The 21,935-nt window shown below is 38.8% G+C and overlaps 1 protein-coding gene across 15 annotated transcripts in view; it reads right to left on the minus strand.

The window, feature by feature from the left end:
* MPDZ (multiple PDZ domain crumbs cell polarity complex component) overlaps positions 1–21,935 on the minus strand; it is an 88,836-nt gene that overhangs the window by 9,511 nt on the left and 57,390 nt on the right. For 7 of the 15 annotated variants that reach the window (XM_057406247.1, XM_057406243.1, XM_057406242.1 and 4 more), the window contains 15 exons: positions 20,225–20,326; positions 18,954–19,025; positions 16,064–16,226; positions 15,256–15,452; positions 13,200–13,291; positions 12,839–12,923; positions 12,412–12,492; positions 11,919–12,011; positions 11,718–11,792; positions 10,121–10,298; positions 7,654–7,799; positions 7,244–7,327; positions 6,951–7,144; positions 6,577–6,724; positions 3,421–3,507 (listed from right to left, as the gene is read on the minus strand). In XM_057406247.1, coding sequence (XP_057262230.1) covers positions 3,421–3,507; positions 6,577–6,724; positions 6,951–7,144; positions 7,244–7,327; positions 7,654–7,799; positions 10,121–10,298; positions 11,718–11,792; positions 11,919–12,011; positions 12,412–12,492; positions 12,839–12,923; positions 13,200–13,291; positions 15,256–15,452; positions 16,064–16,226; positions 18,954–19,025; positions 20,225–20,326 — 1,797 coding nt within the window. The remainder of the gene's footprint in view (positions 1–3,420; positions 3,508–6,576; positions 6,725–6,950; positions 7,145–7,243; positions 7,328–7,653; positions 7,800–10,120; positions 10,299–11,717; positions 11,793–11,918; positions 12,012–12,411; positions 12,493–12,838; positions 12,924–13,199; positions 13,292–15,255; positions 15,453–16,063; positions 16,227–18,953; positions 19,026–20,224; positions 20,327–21,935) is intronic. The other 8 variants (XM_057406254.1, XM_057406252.1, XM_057406251.1 and 5 more) reach the window with 3 other exon arrangements.

The raw sequence follows: 21,935 nt of genomic DNA on the forward strand, positions 1-21,935 counted from the left end.
AGCCTCATCAACTCCTTTGTCCTGATCAGGAGGTCTGTAATAGACCCCCACAACTGTGCGACCCGTACCAGCCTGTCCCTTAATTCGCACCCACAGACTTTCCACTTGGTCCTCATCTGTCCCTGGACAGAACTCAATACATTCTAGTCACTCTTTCACATAAAGAGCAACTCCACCCCCTCGCTTTGCTGACCTCTTTCCTAAAAAGGACATAGCCATCCATGACCACATTGCAGTCATGTGAGCTGTCCCACCATGTCTCTGTAATTGCCACCAGGTCATAACCTTTAGACCGCACACAGACTTCTAACTCCTCCTGTTTATTCACCAGGTTGTGTGCATTGGTGTACAGGCATTTCAGGGAGCGAGTTGAGCACACTAGTGGCACCCTTGGAAGGCAGGAGGCCTTCTGGTCTTCATTCATACTAGAACATTGCCCCACTAGTTCAAACCCAGCTACAACCCCCTTGCACTTCAAATCTAATCTAGAGCTCTGTGAGTGAGCTCTATTAACTCTTGCCCAGGTACCCTTTTCCCCCTGCAGGACAGGGTTTAAACAACTACCCTTTCCCTCAAATGAAACAATAGATTGAGAGTTCTCCCTAGTCTGCCATTCTTCAAGCCCTAGCATGTTTCTCTTGGGCTTGTCCCCAACAGGCCCAGTTATCTCCCCTTCCCCCTTCCTACCTAGTTTAAAGCCCTGTCAATGAGCCCTGCTAACTCCTGCCCCAGAAACCTTCTCCCCCTCTGGGACTGATGTATCCCACCTGCCACCAGCAAACCAGGTGTCTCATATAGCAGCCCATGATTGAAAAACCCAACCCCCTGCCTTTGGCACCAGTCCCATAGCCATACATTAATCTGCAGTCTCTTCCTATTTATTCTTCACCTTTGCTTGTAACAGGTATGGAGGCAAACACCACTTGCTCTCCAGACCCTCTAACCAGCCGTCCCAGGGCCCTGAAGTCTCCCTTCATTGCCCTTGCCCTGCTTGTAATAATTTCATCACTGCCAACCTGAAAAACCAGCAGCAGATAGTAGTCAGAGGGCTGCACCCGATCACAGAGTTTCCTTTTAACATCTCCAGTCCGAGCCCCAGGTAGGCAGCAGACTTCCCTGTGGGATGGACCAGGTCAACAAATGGGCCCTTCTGTTCCCCTCAGAAGGGAGTCACCCACCACAATTACTCTTCTTTTCTTCTTCCTTGGGGAAGTTCTAAGGCATGGGGGTGAGTGACAAGCCCTAGGTGACTTACTAGATGGGTCAACCCCTCCATCACCATTTACCTGGCCCTGTAGTTCCAAGATCTCATACCTGTTACTCAAGGGCAACTGGGAGGAAGGAAGGGATTGTGAGGGTTTTTGCTTACCTCTCCAAGGAGGGACCTCCCTCCATACTTCCTTGTCCCTTAAGTTTACTCCTTCTGTCTGATGGTAGGAGGGAAGGAGATTTATCACTTGTTCAACCACTTCCCTCTGCCCTTGCCTTAGGGTGTGGCTCCACCAATCAACTTCACTTTCACACTCTCTGGTAGCTCTCAACCTTTCTACCTCCTCCCTCAGTTCAGCCACCCACCCGAGCAGATCATTTATTCGCTCACACCGCACACAAGCAGTGTCACTGGCTCTCTCCGATACAAGTGCCAGGCTCAGGCATTCACTGCAGCCAGAGACCCGCACGGCCGTATGTCTGCAGGAAGGCTCAGTCTGGGTACCCACGTTATTCCTCACTACAGGTTTTGATCGAGTGGTGACCATGATCTATCTGGTCGATCGGTCCGTCTACGTCTCTCTGCACAAGCAAGCAGTCCTTCCTCCTCCTGCGCTCCATTCGAGCCCTCTTGATCAGGCGGTCACCCCGCTCGCCTGCCCGCGCGAACTGCTGCGCAAGCTGCCTCAACCCGCTCCTGGTCGCCCGCGCTCCCTGTGCGGGTTTTTAACCGCTCACAGCTGTCGCCGAGCCTGCTGGCTTCGCCCCCGGTGAGTCAGATGCTCGCGAGAGCTGAGCTGCCGGCTCCTGGGCAAGTCCTGTTGAGGACTTGAGGTTCCCTCCTCAATGGCTTTTGTCGCTCTGCGTTGAGGCTCGTGGACGCTGATCTCTCCCCGCTCCACTCCGAAAAGCTTCAGACACCCAGCTAATAAAACTGTCACCCACGGTATTCAGTGGATTCTGCTGTATTTTACTTTTTCTGTGCCTAGCTAAAGCTGACACAGTGAACCTCCACGTATTTCTTGATCACTCTAGAGGGCTGCTTGTTTGAAACATCATTTGACCAATAGAGACTGCATATATACAACCCCCATGAAATGCTTCGAACCACTGCTTTTGAGGGTCACACTATGACCCTATATTTGCACCTTCTACAACCTCAGCAAGACCTTCTAGAGCAAAAGTCAGCAACAATTATCAAGGTAGGGACAGAATATAAAAGATGGATCTTTATATATCCTCATGTGTATCTCATGTTCACCCACTGCATCAGCTAAAACTAAGATTAGGCTCTCCAGTCAGTTTAAACTGCACAATTCCCAGACAGATTTTCACTATACCAGCATAGCAATGTAAAGGAACAACATGGCTCCCAGTGAGACTGGTTTGTTGACTGTTACAGACTCTTCGAAACATTAGCTTCTTCTTACTTAAGTACTTACAATTATGACCACTCAGAGCCGGCATGTTTTCATCTTGACTGGCACTACCCATTCTGAAGAGAGCCTAACATTTCAGTCTTATCCAGTCTTAACCTGCTCACTTGAAACTGTTATGATTTGTCTTCAAACTATTTCTTTTCAGTAACTGATGATCTGCATACCCAGCTTATAACCAGAGAAATTCCTAAGGTAACTTGTGAGCTGTCAGAAATACAGCCCTGCTGAGGATAATTACAGTATGAGCTGCTACCACATATATGATGCACATTCAAATGCAGAAACTGATGCAAGTTGGAACACTCCACCATGAGACCAGTAATAAAATAAATGAACTTGAGAGAAGTCTGGTGACAAGGGTGCAGGTTACCTGCTCCTGATGACAAAGGTTATGGTAAGAAGATGCAAAGAATGAAGAAATTAATTACATTTACTGAAACAATACTGCACTGAATACCAAGCTCTCCTAAAGTAACAAAGAAGTTAAAAGTTGACTCCCAATTTCTTGTGGTATCGATAGAATCATAGCTATTTCTGCTTCTCAGGCTGGAACCATAAAAATCAGACTAGGCAACACAGCAAAACCATTTCTGGATTACACTTTTGGCTAGATCACGTCTCTAACAGATACAATATGCTAAAGTAAACAGATACAAACTACTTTTCTTCATCTTGGATCAGTAAGTGGAAAATCATTGTCACCATAAAGCCAATTCTTTTTATTTGCTTTCATATTTAACTATTGTTTCTTCCAAACTGAACAGTTACATACCTGGCTGCTCTGGGATGTTCTCCTCTCGGAATGGAATGGACCAGCTTTTATTCTTCCGACCTCTAGTCTTACCATACCTAGAGAACACTAAAGAACCAGTCACTCATAACACATCTCCCATGCGTACAACATTAAGGACTATGACAATATTTAACTCACTCATTAGATGGTAGAAGAAAAAAAAAAAAAAAAAATGGTTGGAGAGGAAAATAATGGGCTACCAGCCCTGCAGTGAACTCTGACCAGATAGAGACACAGAAATGAAGTACAGTGTGATATTCAATACTGAGCAGGGTACTTTCTGGATTAATCAGTATTACAATACAAATGTGAAAATTTCCCAAGAAGACTAATTCTGTTACCTTCCACTTAATAGGGAGTAGTTTTGGATTCTCAACTGTAATGTCAACATATATTTTCAAGATGGCATTTTTCAAGGAATAGTGAAATTGACTATTTTCACAGTAAGCACTAAAAATAGTAAAATACCTGAAAGCATTAATCGTTATTTCTGTTAATATGACTAAGAACATGGAATTTAAACTGGTAGGTAGTAATCTCTCTCCCAGTCTTGAAATTATCTGTTACTCTGGACCCATACCAATGTAACTAAAGAAATTTTGGGCAGGTGGTTTTCCCAACATCTATACGTAGTTCACATGGCCCTTCTGCATCTGACTCCCAGAAGGAAGCTGGGTGATATGGATTGTTTGCACATTGGAAAACCCTTCCACTGCTCTTTAAGCTTTTTATTACGACATTAGGTTTTTACATCTCTGCATAAAATGCATGCCCCAGAAGAAAATCCACCCTGCAATGAAATATTTAGAAACCAAGATATTAGGCTGACTTTGGAAACAGATACATTATCACAAACAATATTTAGAAAAGTGAACTTCCAAAATAACACAAGTAGTGTCAATAGAAAGCTACCCATTTGTAACATGCTCAATACAAAAATTTCAAAGTTTTGTTGCTATTTTGCTTTCCTTTCTTTCTTCCACTGGGAAACTGTTAGTACGAATACCTGTATCCAAATAATTCAGTATTACCTAAGTTTGCCTTTATTTATCATGTTTTAGATGTATTAAACTAAGAGAGGTTCATATATTTGCCAGAAAATCCACTTTAAGTAACAAATCAATAGGCAGGACATGTCCATTCAAACAGGGTTTCCATACCCCATATCCTATTGCTATTCTTTTAGGAGTGACACTGAAAGGCTTATTACTAAAGTGCTCTTCATTTTTTAAATAACATTGACTTCACTATGTCCTGGGAAAAACCTGATCAAAGCTCAGGCAAAACCATTCTTTCCTGCTTATATTAAACCACATGGACAACTCTTATCCAAAATGGAAAATTGAGGAAGTAGCCTACATACATAAAACTACCACATCCTCCCATAAAATGCAAACCCACAAATGAGATTTTAAAGTTATAATGTGTCAAAGTGGGAGGTAATACTTTCCAACAGAACCTGTGAATACATCAGTTCACATTTAGTTTTATTACAGGTTACTCCCTGTTCCTGAAATCTCCCATTTGATGAATCCCTAAGATAAAAGAGGGGGGAAAAAGTGATCAGATTTTCATTTTTTTATAGATACTTAAAGAAACAGTGCAAGAATGAGTAGAATTCTCAGCCTGGCAATACCTTCAAGTGGTCTCATGCTACTTAAAATATATTAGGATTTTCCAAATATTATAAATAATTTTGCGGCAAAATACATTTCAGTCCATTCAAGACCATTCACTCCCATGATCTCATGAATGAAACAGAAAACCAACACCTGAAATAAAAATGGAAAATGCCCATATGTGAGCGATTGTGCTTTATTCCATTTATATTATGAGAATAAAACAGAATCATTAAGAATAATGTATCTGAGATGTTTTTAAAGACTCGTTCCTCAGAGCTAGGGCAATTAATTACAAGTAGTACTGAGTGGGATGAAATATTTAATACATGAATATAAGAATGACAGGTGGGAAATAAGACTCTTCAATTAGATAGTTCAAAATGCGTGCCAAAAATCAAACTTTCCACATACATGTCAAAAATGGCATTTTAATTTAGAAGAAATGTAAAAGTGAAGCATATGAAGAAGAAATACACTGTCCTTAGATAAAGTATCAGGTATACCATTACACCAGAAGAGCCTATTAATGAGTTCACTGTCGGAACAGAGACCTGGCATTCTCACTTACAGGCTAATGCTGAAAATATGGAAGAATTGCTCCTAGCTCCCCTTTCTATTATCCTTTCCCCTCAAAAAAAAGGTCGAGGAACTGTTCAAGATCTAGAAAACTATATCTTTGAATGCTGAGTGCAAAGAATCATGATTGTGTGTCCATGTAATCCAAGAGTCAGCCATGAGTAGTGGCTGTTAATTTTTTTTCCAGTGGAATGGTTTTCTATTGGAAAATGCTGATTCAATTGAATCCTTACCATGCAACAGGAATGATTCAAAACCCTGGATGGAAATAGATGAGCTAGCTGACCAGCTGGACTTCCTGCCAGGAAACATATATCTGACTTCATTCTGATTTCTAAATTGCAGGAGGACATCAGAAACACAAAATTTATTTAGAACAGAAAATCTGGTAGCTGCAGACAGGAATTTATACTTAAACTATCTTTGTGAGAAAGCAGTTTCTTATACTAGATGCTTTGGTCACTGGAAAACTCATTATATTATTTAATGGATGTAAGGTAAGCTCTGGATGTCCCAAAAAAAAAAAGAAAAAAGATGAACATTGTCAATTAGCAAAGTAATCACTTTTTGGCACAGATACTGTGATGAATTTTCCATCATTTAAAGTCAGCTCTGTGTACCTCTCTGAAAATGTGAGACAGTTAACCAGCTATCAGTTTGTTGGAAAAAATACAGGTTAGATTTTAGGTTGTTCTAGGTACTGGTCTTCCGTTGTCTTATAAACATATGACATTTTGCACCACCACTACTTCCATTTTCATCAGGCAAAATATCAAAATCTTAATGCTTTAGACTACAGGAAGCTTAAATTTGGATCCACAGGTGATTCTCACTGGTATTTCAATAGCAATCTGAACTCAGTCTGAACAAAACTAAATCTTTCAAAATATCTGGATGACAATTCTTCACTTTTATCCACCTTCTCTTTTCCCAATACCTTTAGCAAAGCTGCAACAGCCTCCTGGTTAGCATTTCGAACATCCTCTCCATTCACTGTCAGTATCTGGTCTCCTTGCATCAATCTTCCATCTGCATCTGCTATTCCTCCTTTGACGATGTCTGACACAAACACCCCTGTATCATTTCTGCAAATACACACATGGAGTTTGCATTACAGCATTCTTTGAGGCCTATTTTTATGTCTCAGTTTTCTATTGAGTAATGTTGCACTAGCTCCTCTAGAATGGCTAAATAGCTTAAGCACAAAAATTACAGATATGGCCTTCAAGCCCACAGGATCTAAGCACCTTGCTGAGTACGCTGAGCATACCCAGCAAGTTCCAGATATTGACTCTCCAGGTACATTCATACCTTTTCCCAACAATACTCAGCCCAAGGCCTTTGCCAGGCTTCTTCTGGAGCTCTATATTGAGTATGTCATACATGTCTTCTTCCTTGTACTGGGCCTCGTCTCTGTATACAGTGAGACGAACTTTTTGCGGAGTCTGTCGGAGGACATTTATCGCTTCATCATGTGTGGCATTCCTGAGGTCAATTCCGTTCACCTGCAGTGAAAACATACAAAGTATGCAGGACCTTTCAGCAGACAAACAAAAGATGCCTAGGTAGCAAATGATAGCAAGTGATCAAAGAAATCACTGCACCTCTAATATCTGATCCCCAGCCCACAGTCTCCCATCTTTAGATGCTGCTCCTTCTTCATATACTTCATGGATTATAATTGCTCCCTGTGAATGCATAAAACAAAAATAAATTGCCTGTTGAAAAAACATGCCCTTACTTTGAACCAAGAGCAACTGAAAATTCCTACTATAATTCATCAGTGATAAACAGAACAGTCAGATGTATGATAAACAGATCACCAAAATATTAAAGGAGGTAAGTTATTCTTTCAATTTTAAAAGACCTTTCCCTCTCTTCTGCCCCCCAACTGGTATTTTTGGTATCTTTCTATAAATGCTAGAGAAACAGATGAAGAAAAAATCTTTTATCAGACATTTTAATTTCATTATTGTTATTTCACTTCAGTGACAAATGTGTTTTTACAACCAACCAGCAAAGTGTCTGCTCCTCCAACAATGCTAAGACCAAGCCCAGTCCGCCCTTTGGAGATATCGATGGTTGTTTCACATCCAGGAATGATAGGACAAGTAGCTGGGTCAGAGACTAATGTGGCTGGAGTTGACGATCTGCTTGTGTCTGAAACAATTAAACATCCTCGTTACAGTAAGATGGCTCGGTATTAGAAAAGTGACTTTAAACCAGCATTTTGAAAGCCCACTGACAGCTATACAGCAAGAGCTGAATAGATGACCTACAAAGAAGGATGGTGCCAGCTCTCTGCTCCCCTCAGACAAGCACTGCCCTGTAGTTTAAGTCACAACTGTCCAATTTTTATACCACCAAGTATCTAGATCACAGTCTGGATAGCCAAAGAAGCTATTGTACACAACAGTTTCTATTTAGGACACAAATTAAACACCAGTACTAGCAACTATGTAATGTAGACCAGAGACAAATGAGGTACATAATATGTATTAAAAACATGAACTCAGGGATTTCAGCCCTGCACTTTTGTCTTATGTTAAGTCAAGGTCCATCTAACTAAATATTTCATCTCAGACAATGAGACGAATAAGAAAGATTGTTAAGTATGAATCAACTGTAGTGATATTTCACAAATCCATGATCAAGTCAAATGCTTTATACAATCACTATTTAGTGGCATTCGAAAAGAAATTTTAACTGACACATCTTTTGGAAGCTGTAAATTTTGTGGTGCAAATATTTATTCTCAGTGCAAGTATTTATGCAGCAATTTATCTGTAAATTCAGTATCTCTGGTCTGTCACAAATGGGTCTTTGCTTTAGCATTTTAGTCCCTTTGTACCCTTCACAGAAAAAAAAAAAACAAACTAAAAATAATAGGAGGGGATATTGTGTTGCAACTAAAGGAAAGAATCAGCAATAGAAATGCCTGGGATATTCAGATTATCTCTGCTACTTATGTCCCCTGTGCTTGAAAGAAACACCAAAATTACTTTTTTTTTCCAAAAGGTAGAAACAGGTATCTAAATCCTTTTGAGGCACTTTAAAAGGCACTAATTAAAGGAAGTTCCACTGAAACTAAGAAAGGACTTGACCATTCAAGTATATGGCTTTATGTTAGACAAATACTTACAATGGGTCCTGCAGGAAAAGTAAGCCTTGGCCTCTGAAGGGGACCAGGAAGCCAGTTAAGACTCTTTAAGGATAAAGCTTCTGTGCAAGTATAGAACAGATTACTCTACTGCTCTGTTACACAAGTTCTTTGTGTATATGATGACTTCATGCTTAGTTCGAGCTAAGTACAGGAGTCAAGGCTAAAGTATAGTACTTCTGTCCAGAACACATAAAATGCATATGAAATACGTGAACTGAAGAACTGGACTGGAGTCTGGGTATGAAAAATGGACCTCACCTAGACAGCTGCACCAGTACTAGGCCAAAAATTGCCTACATAGTGCTACTGGAAAAAACAAATTGGGGTAGTAGAAATCAAACCAACAGGGGAAAAAATCACTAGAGATGAGTTGCTTATTTAGAAGGAGGCTGGGCTGTTAAGAGAAAACAAGGTGCAGAGGCAGCAAAAACGTGGGCCTGGTAAAAGGAAGCAGGAAAATAAATTATAAAATCAGGTGGAGAATAAAGAGGAGGGAGATCTTCCAACAGTTGGGTTGTGGATGCCTGTAAATGGCAGTGAAGCCAAACTGCAATCACAAATCCCCAAGATGCTGGAGGGAGCACTGCCAAAGTCTCCATCAGGTCTTTATCCCTAAGACTTGCTGTGGCAGGCTAGAGATGGAAGGAATAGACTTGGACAAAGCAATAGATTTCACCCCAAAACTAAACGCAGAAGAGAAGACAACAGAATTATTACTTACCAGGTCTCCTGCGGGTTCTTTATAGTAGTATAACTGCATATCTATACTACTGCTTGTAATAAGCAATAGAAACACGACTTAGTAATACTTCCAGTGATGTACATATAAACTGTGATATGTGCACAATTAAGTTATTATCAGCTTCTTAGTAGTGTAGTGCTTAACTGATAGCTATCATCAATCAGACATCTTGATTCTCCATTCTAAAGGGGGAGAGTCAAATGTGGATAGTTATAACTGGCAAGACAGTCTCAACCATTCCCCTGTTCTAGGAAAGATGAGATGGCTTTTCTCCCTCAGTAAAAGGAATGCCTCCCATTTAGTTTCAGACAACCACAATAGAGGCACCTGCTGTGCAGCCTTTGTGAGGGAGGAGGAAATTCACCCATCCTCCTGCCTCAGTAACAGGCCAGTGAGAACACAAGAGGCAGGTCTTTGGTGTGATGCCTCACTGCTTTTGTAAGATGGATTTGTAATTCAAAAGTACTAGAAAATGCAACTCAGAACACAGCTGAGAGCATACAAAAAGAGAGAACTTGTTTACAGGCTGGGTCTTTTTTTTTATGTCACAAGACAGACATGTAGGGAGAACCTTACTTTTCACGGCTTCTGGTTCTGGTGAGCTGGAAGAGGGAAGACTTGCTGATGGCTGCATACTCCTCCTCTCTGCTGGGGCAGTACTGGGAGGAACTGGTGCTGCAGTCAGGCTATCTGTCTCCACTGAGTTGATTGTAAGCCTCACCATAGTTTTGGATGTCTTCAGCAGATTAATAAACTGAATGACAAAGAGAAAAGCTGGTGAAGAGTGTAACTGCACTGTTCAGTTATAAAACAAAATACAGCAGAAGAGTTGTTCTGCACACTGGAGCTACAAGTCACAATCCTGCAGGTTTTCTTGGTAGTGACCAAGACAAATATTAATGTTTTTTATAAGAAACAGCTATAGACACAACTGTGGGCCAGTTAGCTGATGTTAATCAACTAGCTTCCTTGAAACTTCACCAAACTACCCCAGATGACAATGCATTAGTCTTCAGATGGCTTCTTTGGACAATATACTATGTTTATAGCAATTATTAGAAAAATCGTAAAACTTATGTCTTTTAATGATTGGAGATGCCTGGTTCTGATACCACAGAATTCAATGCCAAAACATCTACTGATTAAAATAAAAGTGCTACTGCCATCCTAGCTCCTTCATCAGACACACAGCTAGAAGAAAAATCTGAAAATATTACCTGAACTATGGGAGGGAGAGAAGGAACTAGGGTGTAACACAAAGTCTAGGTTAAAAGGATACTGAAAAACCTTTAAAATCAACTACCATCTCACAAAAAAGACACCAAATCCTCCTGAGATTTGACATTTCAGTAGAAGTATTTTCAGAAATTACCTACTTAGTCTTTCTGTCTCATCTCTTAAAGCCTACTTACTTCCCTGCAGACAACTTCACTATCTCTTACTCACTCCTTCTGAGACAGCAGTGCATCCAAGAGTAAGATGAATGCTCTCCTAATTCCCCTTTTAACAAATAGAAAGTAATCTTCTCATGACAAAAGAGTCACTTTTCTTTGTAGCAAGGCAGAAGCTAGCAAAATGCTCTCCTTGATTCACAGAAAACTCAAACTGAGTGTGTAGAGACAGAAATAATCTTGTTATTTAGGAAAGGAGATTGTTTTTTCCAAAGGGCTGGATTATCAGGCCTGGAATACAATGAGGCCATTATTACAGACACTCCCCACATATAAGCACAGTTCACGATCTGTTTACCACTGATGTAACTCACACACGTAAATTTACAGGTATTAATTTTTGCTGGTTCTAATACCTTCGAAGTTGAGCAGCTATGAAAAAATCATTATTGAGCAATAGTCCATGGCTTTCTCTCACAGCTAAGTGCCTCTCAATCACCAGACATGAACCACAGGGAAAACAAAAATCACAACTGTAGCACAGAGATAGATGATTCATGTAGTGCATTAATGTAAAATAGCAGCTTAGCTTTAAATTCAGGCTTTAGCTAGTTCTGCAGTAGTTTCCTTATCCAGATAATGCCTGCAGAACTTTTTTTTTTCAGCCAGCTTTGAAAATGAACAGAGTATAGCCACAAAAACCTTACTCTTTGTTTAAGGCACAGTCACCTTCTACATTAAGGGCTGTGATTTCTGCAACATTACTGACAGTTCAGAATCACCTTTTCTACTGGATATCCCACAACAATTTCATCATCCACTGCCAGGATCCGATCTCCAACTTTGATTCGTCCATCCTGGAAAAAAACATAGAATGAAAACTTTGAGCTCTGGATGCTACTTCAACAGACATTTTTCATTCTTTATGGATTTTAAATGTTTAGATTTTAAATGTTTTATGTGGATTTTAAATGTTCTCACACCTTTGCTGCTGCACCATGATCTGTTAAACTCTTAATAACTACTCCATGAATTGTGTCGTCTTCGCTAATGGCAATTCCAAAGCCTCCTTGATCCTGGGGCAAATAGAAAAAAGCAAATGGTTAGGTACTGCATTTATCAAAATATAAGAATATACATTCACTAAATAATATGCCAGTTCATTTACTTTGAACAACAATAGCAATGATTTTACCTGAGGCTCCACCACCAGCTGGTTAACAAAAGGTTTGCAAATAGGGCAAGTGGTGACTTCTTCAGAGACACAGAGCAACTCGCTAATTTATGTGAATTTAAAGAGACTCATGAGGTTGCCAAAGTCATTATGTCAGGAAAACTTTGGGGTCCGTTCACAAAAGACCTTTAGAAACCTCTTCTGACTTCCAGTAAGTTTGTTTGCCATAAGAAAGTCCATTACAAAAAAGCAAGCTAGTGCATAGAAATATGGCTGATGTAAATTTAATTTTCAGCATATACCTTAGGGAGCTCCACATACTGAATGTTTTTACAGGAACTGAAGTCAGAATAAGCACTGGAGTCTGCAGCAGTGATATCAATCTAGTAGAAAACGAAAACGTAACTGTGAGCAATAATATTCAATATTTTTCCATCAAAATAAAGTAGCACACAAACATTTAAAGTGGGTCTGGTTATTTTCTGGATTCATTTAAACTGCTGTAACTGTATTCATGGAAATATTAGATTAACTTCATAGTTTAGACGAATATAAAATAGAACAGAATTGAGCACAGCTGTACTAAATTTAGCAGGTTTACTAAAACCTCATTTATTTTTCCCTTGGATTTCTTTTTATTTTGTAGTATTTGCCAAGCAAAGAGGGCAATCCCCTATCCAGAACAATATTAATATCTTAGTCAATGAGAGAAACAAAAATTTACTTTACCTCTGGAAGAGTCCCTGAGGTACACTGTGAAGCCTCTACTGACTTTGCAGGGCAAACAGCCATCTGACTTACTGCATCTTTATTCCTACAATAGATTTAGTTAAGAAATGTAGTGAGAATGTAGTAATACAGCACCGTATTTCTTAGAACAAGTTTAAGTCTAGTGTTTTCCTTTATTTCTGGCACTCACATTGCAAATATCAAAACCAGAAAACACAAGACACATTTAACAACTACCAAGAACTGGGTTCAAAAGGATAACTACCTTAACCAAAATGAAAACTAAACCAGAAATACTCTGTGCAAAATTTGAGAATATTTAAAATAAACCTTTTTAGGCAGATCTTTAACCAGAACTTACCTGATAAAGATAATTTTTACTTTAGATGGTGCACACTTGATTATTGAGGAAGCATTCTGATGAGTCCTTCCATAGAGTATTTGCCCATTTATCTACATAAAGAAAGGCAGCAATTATTTCCCCCAAAATTTTAATTCCCTTATTTTTTAAGCTTTAAATAAATCCATTATCCCACATCACTAAAGAAGCAATTATATTGAAATAGCAGAGTATATTGTGTGCAGTTTTTACTCCCTTCTTCCAGCATAAAATTCCTTACAGTTTGATTTCAGACTAACACTGTCACAGTGCTAAAAATGTCATTGTCTGAGTTACACCAGGTTGACTTGGCACTTCAACTATTTCCACTTGCCATTGATCACCTCATGACTGATGTAGTGGTAAAGCAGGGCCATGGGAAATTCTAACCGTAACAAATAAATGGATCGCTTATACGCAGCAATGAGATATTATTTACCAAATCTCAGCTCTGAGCTAGTCACTTTATACAGGAGTCTGAACATTTGTGCATTTACAATGTGAAGGTCTGATGTGACAATCATTGTCTTCATTTGACAGAGTAGACTCATTGAAACCCCTTGAAGCTTAGATATGATTCAAGCTATCAGCAAATTCACTTACATTTTTTTTTTAAGTTGCATTTCTTAGAAATAGAAAACTACAGTGCAGAATTCCACTCTAGGAAATGAGAAATGATTAGAAAAGGACAGTTTGGACCTACACAAAGGGAAAATAATGCAACACGTACTGAGTTAGTACTAATAGAAGCAAAGTAGTGGCAAACAGTGAGCAACAGATGCAAGACACTGAACTGAGGGTTGAAGCTGTGTCCACCAGGCACAGCCACAGGGATACTGAGTCTTGTGATCTACACTGGAGGTGACAATTCAGTGTTTGACATGGGCTTGTGAAGAACCAGGTAAGGCTGTCTGCTGGCAGATGGAGCATGGCCTACCACAGCTGAGGGACAGCTACTTGGGAACATAAGGAGCAAGCTCAGATGTCTCCTCTCAGAGGAGGTTGAGACAATCTCTTGGCATCAGGTTTACAGCGTAGACAGCAAGAAATCACATGAGAGCAGACTCAGATAGACATGTTTCAGTGGGTCCAGAGGATACTCAGTATCTGCAACATCAAGGTTTAAAACAAAACCATATCCATTTAACTGATTCAAGAGAACCATCTAGCAAGTAACACTGGACCCTGTAGCGATTAGGTCCCTCCATGAGACTGGGTCCACAGCACCACAAATCTCTTACTTTGACTCCTAGTCTGCAACTGCCAACTTACATTGTTTACACTCTCTGTGTCTCCCTCAAGCTTTGCTCAGTCTCACCACTGCCTCCCTGTACCATCTTCCCAGCACAAGCTCTAACACCTCCACGCACAGTTCTGAAGTTACACAAAGCACTTCTGTGAGGTAATGTTACCTACTGCTACCAGAAAGCATCAGAAAAGCTATAGCAGAGAATACATCTGCAACTATCATCAACTGAACTGTGGTAATATAAAAATGGACTTTATGCTCATATACATATTGGGAATACACTTTCAGTGGTTAGGTCTGTCCATAAGGCCACTAGTAAACAGCTCCAAAGTGTCCTGAAATAAAAGTCCATAATACAGATGGATCTGTTCCTGTTTCTACAATTTAAATTCCACTGTATATGTTACACAATATAAAAATATTCTGTCATCATACTTCCAGGAGACAGAGAAGTAATTGGAAAGTCTGGAACACTCCACAGATGCAGGACTAATGGACTTTTAATTATTTTCCATGGTCTGCAATATATTGCCCTTCCATGCATGTCCATAACCCAGAAACTGTTGTCATCCCTCATTTTTGTCCATTTTTAAAGCACATGTATTAGTACTACTATAACCAACTGCAACTGTCTGGCAAACAATGGAATGAAAATCTGGTAGCATTGTGATGTCAACTTGGATAACTTGGGGGATTTCAAAGCCCACTGAGGAACATCCACCCTGCAGCAAGAATCAAATATTTTAATGCATTTTAAGTTGGATTTCAGTAGAAATTGCAAAAACTCACCTCTAGTAACTCATCTGCAATCTGTAACCTGCCATCTTTGCCAGCTGCTCCATTTGGATCAATTCCCACTATAAAGACACTCATCCTGGATCGGTCTTTGTTACCAGCAAGACTAAGTCCCAGACCTGTTCTTCCTTTTTCCAGTTCAATCATGTGCAGCTCCCCGGGCAGACTTCCATAGCGCTGCACAGTCTTTTCTAAATGTAAAAGTGTGGGCAGCAGAAGTTGGATTTATATTGGAGAGGTTCACAAGTCACCTACAGAGTCAAGATCAGTGTCCAGTGGGCAGTATCTTATAGAAGAATACCAAACTGAGTGAGAAAATTTTAAGTGCACACCACACTTTCTTTTAAGCTAAGCCTTAGGTGACTTGTAACAATACTTCTAGTTCCTTGTTTTCCTTCTAACTTCAGAAAAGATTAAAACCTCCCTTAAAAAAATAAATTAACAAAAAAATGCAATAATCTTCCCTCCAGTAACAATTTCAAGTAACAAAAGCTATCACACCAATTACTGCCATCAGCTACCTGAAGTACACTGAAAATCTTCAAGGCACCCTGCATGTGAAACAATGAATTTGGATGATGAAGGAAAACAGAGATTGGAATGCAATGAAGGCAAACAAATTACTTTCATATTTCATTACGTGCATCTGACTAAGCACAGCTGAAAACTGACAGGCACACTTAACACCCAAAACGGAAAGCACATAAAATGAAGTAGTTCAAACTGGATCCCCCCGTATCTTCTGCTACAGTGCTATTTCAACACTGAGTATTTAAAACATTGTCATATAGGATAAACTTACTCCAGCTGTAACCAAACTCATCCTCCTTATCCCCATCCTCTGGGACTCTGCTAGAAGATGGCTGTGCGATATCACAGCTCATTCCTGAAAATGCTGAAGGTGGGGGCACAGGCAAGTTACACAGTGAAGTCTTTTCTGGTTCTAAATCAGACTGACCAAATACCTGTGGAAAATAAGAAAAACACAGAGATTAAGCAGATGCAGACTCTGTGTAGGGCAAACTAGTATACAAAAATGTCAAATGGCAATGACTATGGCTTTGAAGTTTAAATACCAAGCAGCTAGAATTCTAAATTAGTAATACGGCACAGAAAGGCTGCAAGAGATCAAAGATGGAAACAAACACCAGGCAAGGCAAGAGATAACATCACTCCAAAATGTATTCAGAAGCAAACAGACCTCACAATAAAAGCCCAATTCAGTAAAGTTTTATGTGCCACTTTACATTTCACAAAAAATCTCTAATGAAGACTCAATTTTTTTTTTTTTAATGCCATATCTGTAAGAGACTTCTACTTAATTTTGTTTTTAAAAGCTACTGCACATAATTTTTTCCTATCATATGCTTTGGAAGCCAAATAGGAGGAAAGGGAAAGGAAACAAAGAACTTGGTGCTTTCAAAAAATGTCCTCAGAAAAAGAGAAAAGAACTGGCATATTAAGTGAAAGGACAATTTAAAAATAAAAGGAACAGAAAATATCTGGACTTTTTCAGTCTTATTTACTGGTTTCCTACAAGCTGCATGGGGGAGATCAAACAAAGGAGGATACAGATCAAATCATGAAGGAGACAAATACTTTTGGTCTTCATGCACATGGTCTATCCATATTCACAAAAAGTTTAAAAATGTTACTACATGACTACTGCAATATAATGGTTAAACACCCAAATCCAGAATCTGGCAAGCCTCCATTCAAGTCAGTTCCCTGAGGAATAGGAGTCTGATTAGGGATTTGGCTAAGGGTTTGTAATTTATATCATTATGGCTTGCTCAGAGTAAACACGTAATATGAAACTTGCATCTGAGTATCATCATTCTGAAGCCTATGCATATTCAAGAGACCAAGAGATTTTGATATTTGGCAGATCAGCAGCTGATGCAAAAACCAAAGACCTTAGTTGAAAACAAAGTATTTTTCTAACACTAGGATTTTCAGGTGTTGCTCCAGCTTCATAGGCCTGTTCTCATCATTTCAGCTTTCATTACGTCCATTAGCTTAAGTCTGAACATATGGTGTTTCTGGGTACTGAAAACACTGAGACTTCTTCACCAGAGGAAACAATGAAATGGATAACAACATACACCTTGGGAAACTCCAATCTGCCTTAAATTAAAGGCATTGAAAAAAAATAGAAGGTTACCAATTTAGTCACACCGAAATTTAAGGAAGGTCTCATCTCCCAAGGAAAATGAGTTACCTTCATTCTCTGTATACCTGAAAGATTTAAAGAAAATGCCTTATTTCTTATTTCCTTCTTATTTCCTTCATTCTGCTTCTGCTCAGAAAAAAAAAAAAATAAAAAAATTCTTTTCATAGAATCACAGAATCATAGAATGGTTTGGCTTGGAAAGGACCTTAAGATCATCCAGTTCCAACCCCCCATCATGGGCAGGGACACCTCACTCTAAGACCATGTCACCAAAGGCTCTGCCCAGCATGGTCTCAAACACTGCCAGGGATGGAGCATTCACCACTAAATTCAGGAACTTGTTCTAGGAGCTTAACTAAGAAGTCATTAAATGTCAAAAGTGTGATAAGTTTTAATATGGCACCCAAGCCAATCATTTTATAAAAAAACATATAAATGCTATATGATTTTTTGTATCATATCAGTCACATTGATCTGTGCTTGAAATTTAAGGCAATGTCATCCAGCTCAGATGATGCATTGCATCACAAAACTTCATGTAGGCATTATTTACAGTTTATACTCTAAAACATGCTAATCATTACAGGGCAGAAATAAACCCAACTAAAGCACCAAAATTCTAGCAAAGACATTATTACCCATCAGAATAAGAGCTGGATGGAAACGGTATTTAGTAACATTCACGGCAATTTTTCATAAATCAAAAATTCATGTATCCACCATGGAGAGAATTTGGTGACAGACTTCTACATCAAGAAGGGGTGAAGGGGAGAGCAGTTCTAGAAACACAGATTTTTCAGAGTTCTTCCTGGAGTTTTAACTAGAAACCTACATTACATACATAAAAAATGAGGAAATAGAGGGTGAGAGCAGAACAGATCAGCAGACCTTACAGTAGTCTCTGTGTTATAAAATGAAAATATACCACTTTAGCAGTACTCCTGGTGAGGATTTATGGCTGACAGATTAGCATTTATGAACTGCAGTCACCACGATCTGACAATAAAATGTTTCCTTCTGTACCTCTGTGCAAGAGTACACAAATCTGAACATGTCTGATGTTCAAGGAAATGCTGAAACCATAGTAAAAGCAAGCCTCCTTTGTGAGGAGTGTTAAAAGGGTGTTGCAATAGCATTCGGGTGGAGGGGACCATGTCCTGCCTTCAGAATACAGCCTGCCACACATGCACCATCGCAGCAGAGGCTGGCCCCAACAATTTGCACACACATAAGACTTTCACTCCCTGAATCGGGCCACGCATGAAAAACCTAAAATGCTTGTAACTCATGAAATACTTTCAGTGGTCAATGGCACAGTATTTCATTTAAAATGCAAAGCACCAGACAGTGCATGAACCCATTTGGCTACCAGGGTCAGTGATCACAGCCAAGCAAATACCAGAAATGTGGAGCAGCATTTGCAACAAAGGAGGCACACACAGAGAAGAAATGTATCACAGGCCATGTACAATGTACAGCACACATACGGTGGGACCCACTCACTGGAATCAAGACAAACCTTGAATGGTGTGGGAGCAAAAGGGTTAGTTGGGGAACAACGGAAGGTAACCCTAATTGGATTCGATACCTCCTACAGTAACAGAAAACAGTAATCCACGTTATAGCACCTTTGGCAATACACAGCATTATTAATGAATAACTCATTATGGTTTCATTTTACTAACTTCAGCAACTTTATTAACTCATTTGTAAATGGACAGAAGTATTTTAGGGGTTACTAAGGACCCTGATTCAGCAAAGTTTCTTACTGTACATGAAGCTTAGTTCAGCAGAAGCGGACAGAGACAACAAAACACCATTCTTAATGTTAAAAGAGGAGCTATGCAGAACCTTCAAAAAATTATGTTTTCTCTACAAATATGTGCAATTTTTTTCAGAAATACTTTTGAAAATATAGAAAGCACAAGCCATCATTTACGTTACACTTCTACTCCTGTTCCTCAGAACTGTAGCAAGCACAAAGATTTCAAAAATACACATGCAATTATACACCACGTATCATAAATGCTTGTTATACATTCAATGTATTAGACAACATGAAAGAACAGACAAAGGGCACACTCACTCCCAAGATGTATAACCAGCTAGGAATTATTAATTCAGAAATGCATGCACGTAAGAATGAAGCTTTTATTTATTACTGTGTTAGAGGTTAAGTCTGTTTCCAATATGAGTAACATGCAGTAAGCACTAACCACAGGAAACAACCAAAAAAAATTCTTTCATATTTCCAAAGATGTCAGCATCCTGTTTATGGTGCATTAAAATAATTTTAAAGAAGCAGAAGAAAAATATTTTCAGCATCACAAAATGAAAGCTGCCGGTGTTGTTTGGGGATTTTTTTTTTTTTTTTTTCTAATGCAAAACCAAAAAGAGATATCAAACCTGGAAAGTCCTAACCACATGAAAAGAAGATGAAGTACGCAGCAGCAAAACACCTCACACTGATGAGAGAGTTACACTCAGATATCTTACATAAACCACAGGGTCTAATTTTGTAATTGAGAACCTACTCCTTTGGTAGCTCTGATTATAACAGATTTAGTGGTTATGATTAATGGAGCTGGCTTTTTTTTCAACTTCTTCAGAACTTTCTATGTGCATGTGTGTCTGTGGCTTTTTAATTCATGACACAGAAATTCTACTCTCATCAGCACAGTATTTCAGCCAAAATGGTATAAAAGATTTTAAATGCAGACATACTAAGGGCAAAGAAGCACACATATAATGTTTGGTGAGTCAAAGGCAGACAGTGTGTCATCATCCAACCTTGCCAGTGTTGAACTGAGAAGAATCAGCAAACGGGTTAGTGCTGCTGAAGACAGCTGGCCTACAGAAGAGATTGTTCTGCGGGAAAGGCAGGGAAGGGTTCTAAAAGGTAAACATAATAGAAACTAAAGAAAGACATTTTTACATTTTTACATGAATCCTTACTGACTCACAAAACAACATGTATTTAGTTAGCTGTTTGTGCTATCCAGACAAAGTCTGCTTTCTGTACTTCACTACAGACATCTGAAGGTAAGCAAAACTGTATCTGTTCAGTGTTTTCACCAGCTATGTTTAGAAGACCATAAACGAAAAGCCTCTTCCTAACTGTTCTAGCATACAAAGTGCATAAAGTGCAGAATTCAGCAGCCTAAATAATAAAAAAATTACTTCCTAATATTTTATATTTGTACTGTTTTATCCAAGCATCTCAGCATATGGGATACTCTTATACATTAGTTAATTACAAAGTAGTGGTTTTCCCAATTAGAATAAACACAATTCTTTGTAATAATGCAGTAACTTCGTTTTATTTTGAAAGCCACTGATTAATTCTCATTATTTAATTTACCTCCTGTGGTAACACACTGTCTCACAAAAGAGAAGGTTTAGTAATATTAGGCATGTCTAAACAGACTTCATATTTAATAACAACTTTTATAGATCACTTTTTACGTGTCTGCATGCATCTATAATTTTCTGAATTTATAGTTTAATGACACTAAATTCTCTAGTCTTCTCCTAGACCACATACATGAAGACAATACAAGGAACTTCTTTATTGTTATTTAACACAAAATTAGTTTTTATATTTAGACAAAATTAAAGGATTTTAAAATAATTAAAGTATTAATATTCCTTATGCAGCTTTTGTTCTGTATTCTATTTTGAGATGAGAACCTGTTTAATAAAGAGAGAACAGCTCTGATTTTTGCATAATATTTTGGAAATACTGTTCAATACATACTTATAAGTAATTTCTACACTGGGTGTATCCATCTGGCAATTAACCAAATGTTGTAGGACTCTAAGTTTAACACTGCTGGAAAACAAGAAGCATAGTAAACAGAAAGGAATGTGAAAAGTTTGCAGTATCAACTGATATGTTTACATAAAAGTAATTTAATCCAGATACATGCTGCTGTTTAAAAATTATTTTAAAGCATTTTGTTTTCTTAAATGCTCCTAAAAATAGAAAATGCATCCCTAAACATTTGCTCTCAAATATCATTTTGAAAAAAAAAAAAATAAAAAAAATAAAAGAGTAATGTAATTTGGTAAGAACATATGTCTTGGTTCTACGGTATTTTCATCAATGACAAAGTAGAGCTGTGTGTGAATGGTTGCCCAGAGAGGTGGTGGATACACCATCCCTGGAGACATTCAAGGCCAGGCTGGAAGTGGCTCTGGGCAACCTGATCTACTTGAAGACGTCCGTGCTCATTGCAGGGCGGTTGGACTAGATGACCTTTGAAGGTCCTTTCCAACCCAAACTATTCTATGACTCTATGAACAAGGTTTCTTCACTGGCGAGTCAAAGTTAACAGGCAGTTTCCCTATGAGATTTTCTGTTTACACATGCGATTCACATTTGATTTTTATTTTATAAAGGGAAGTTTAGGAAAAGTAATTTGCCAGTGTATTGACCCTGCTATATTTCATTTGTCATCTGCATAAGATTTTAAATTAAATCTTGGTAAAAATTTATGTA

This window comes from Pezoporus wallicus, unplaced genomic scaffold (assembly GCF_028554395.1).
Source record: "Pezoporus wallicus isolate ANWC-B61680 ecotype Strahan unplaced genomic scaffold, APGP_CSIRO_Pwel_v1 contig_2132, whole genome shotgun sequence".
Lineage (NCBI taxonomy): Eukaryota > Metazoa > Chordata > Aves > Psittaciformes > Psittacidae > Pezoporus > Pezoporus wallicus.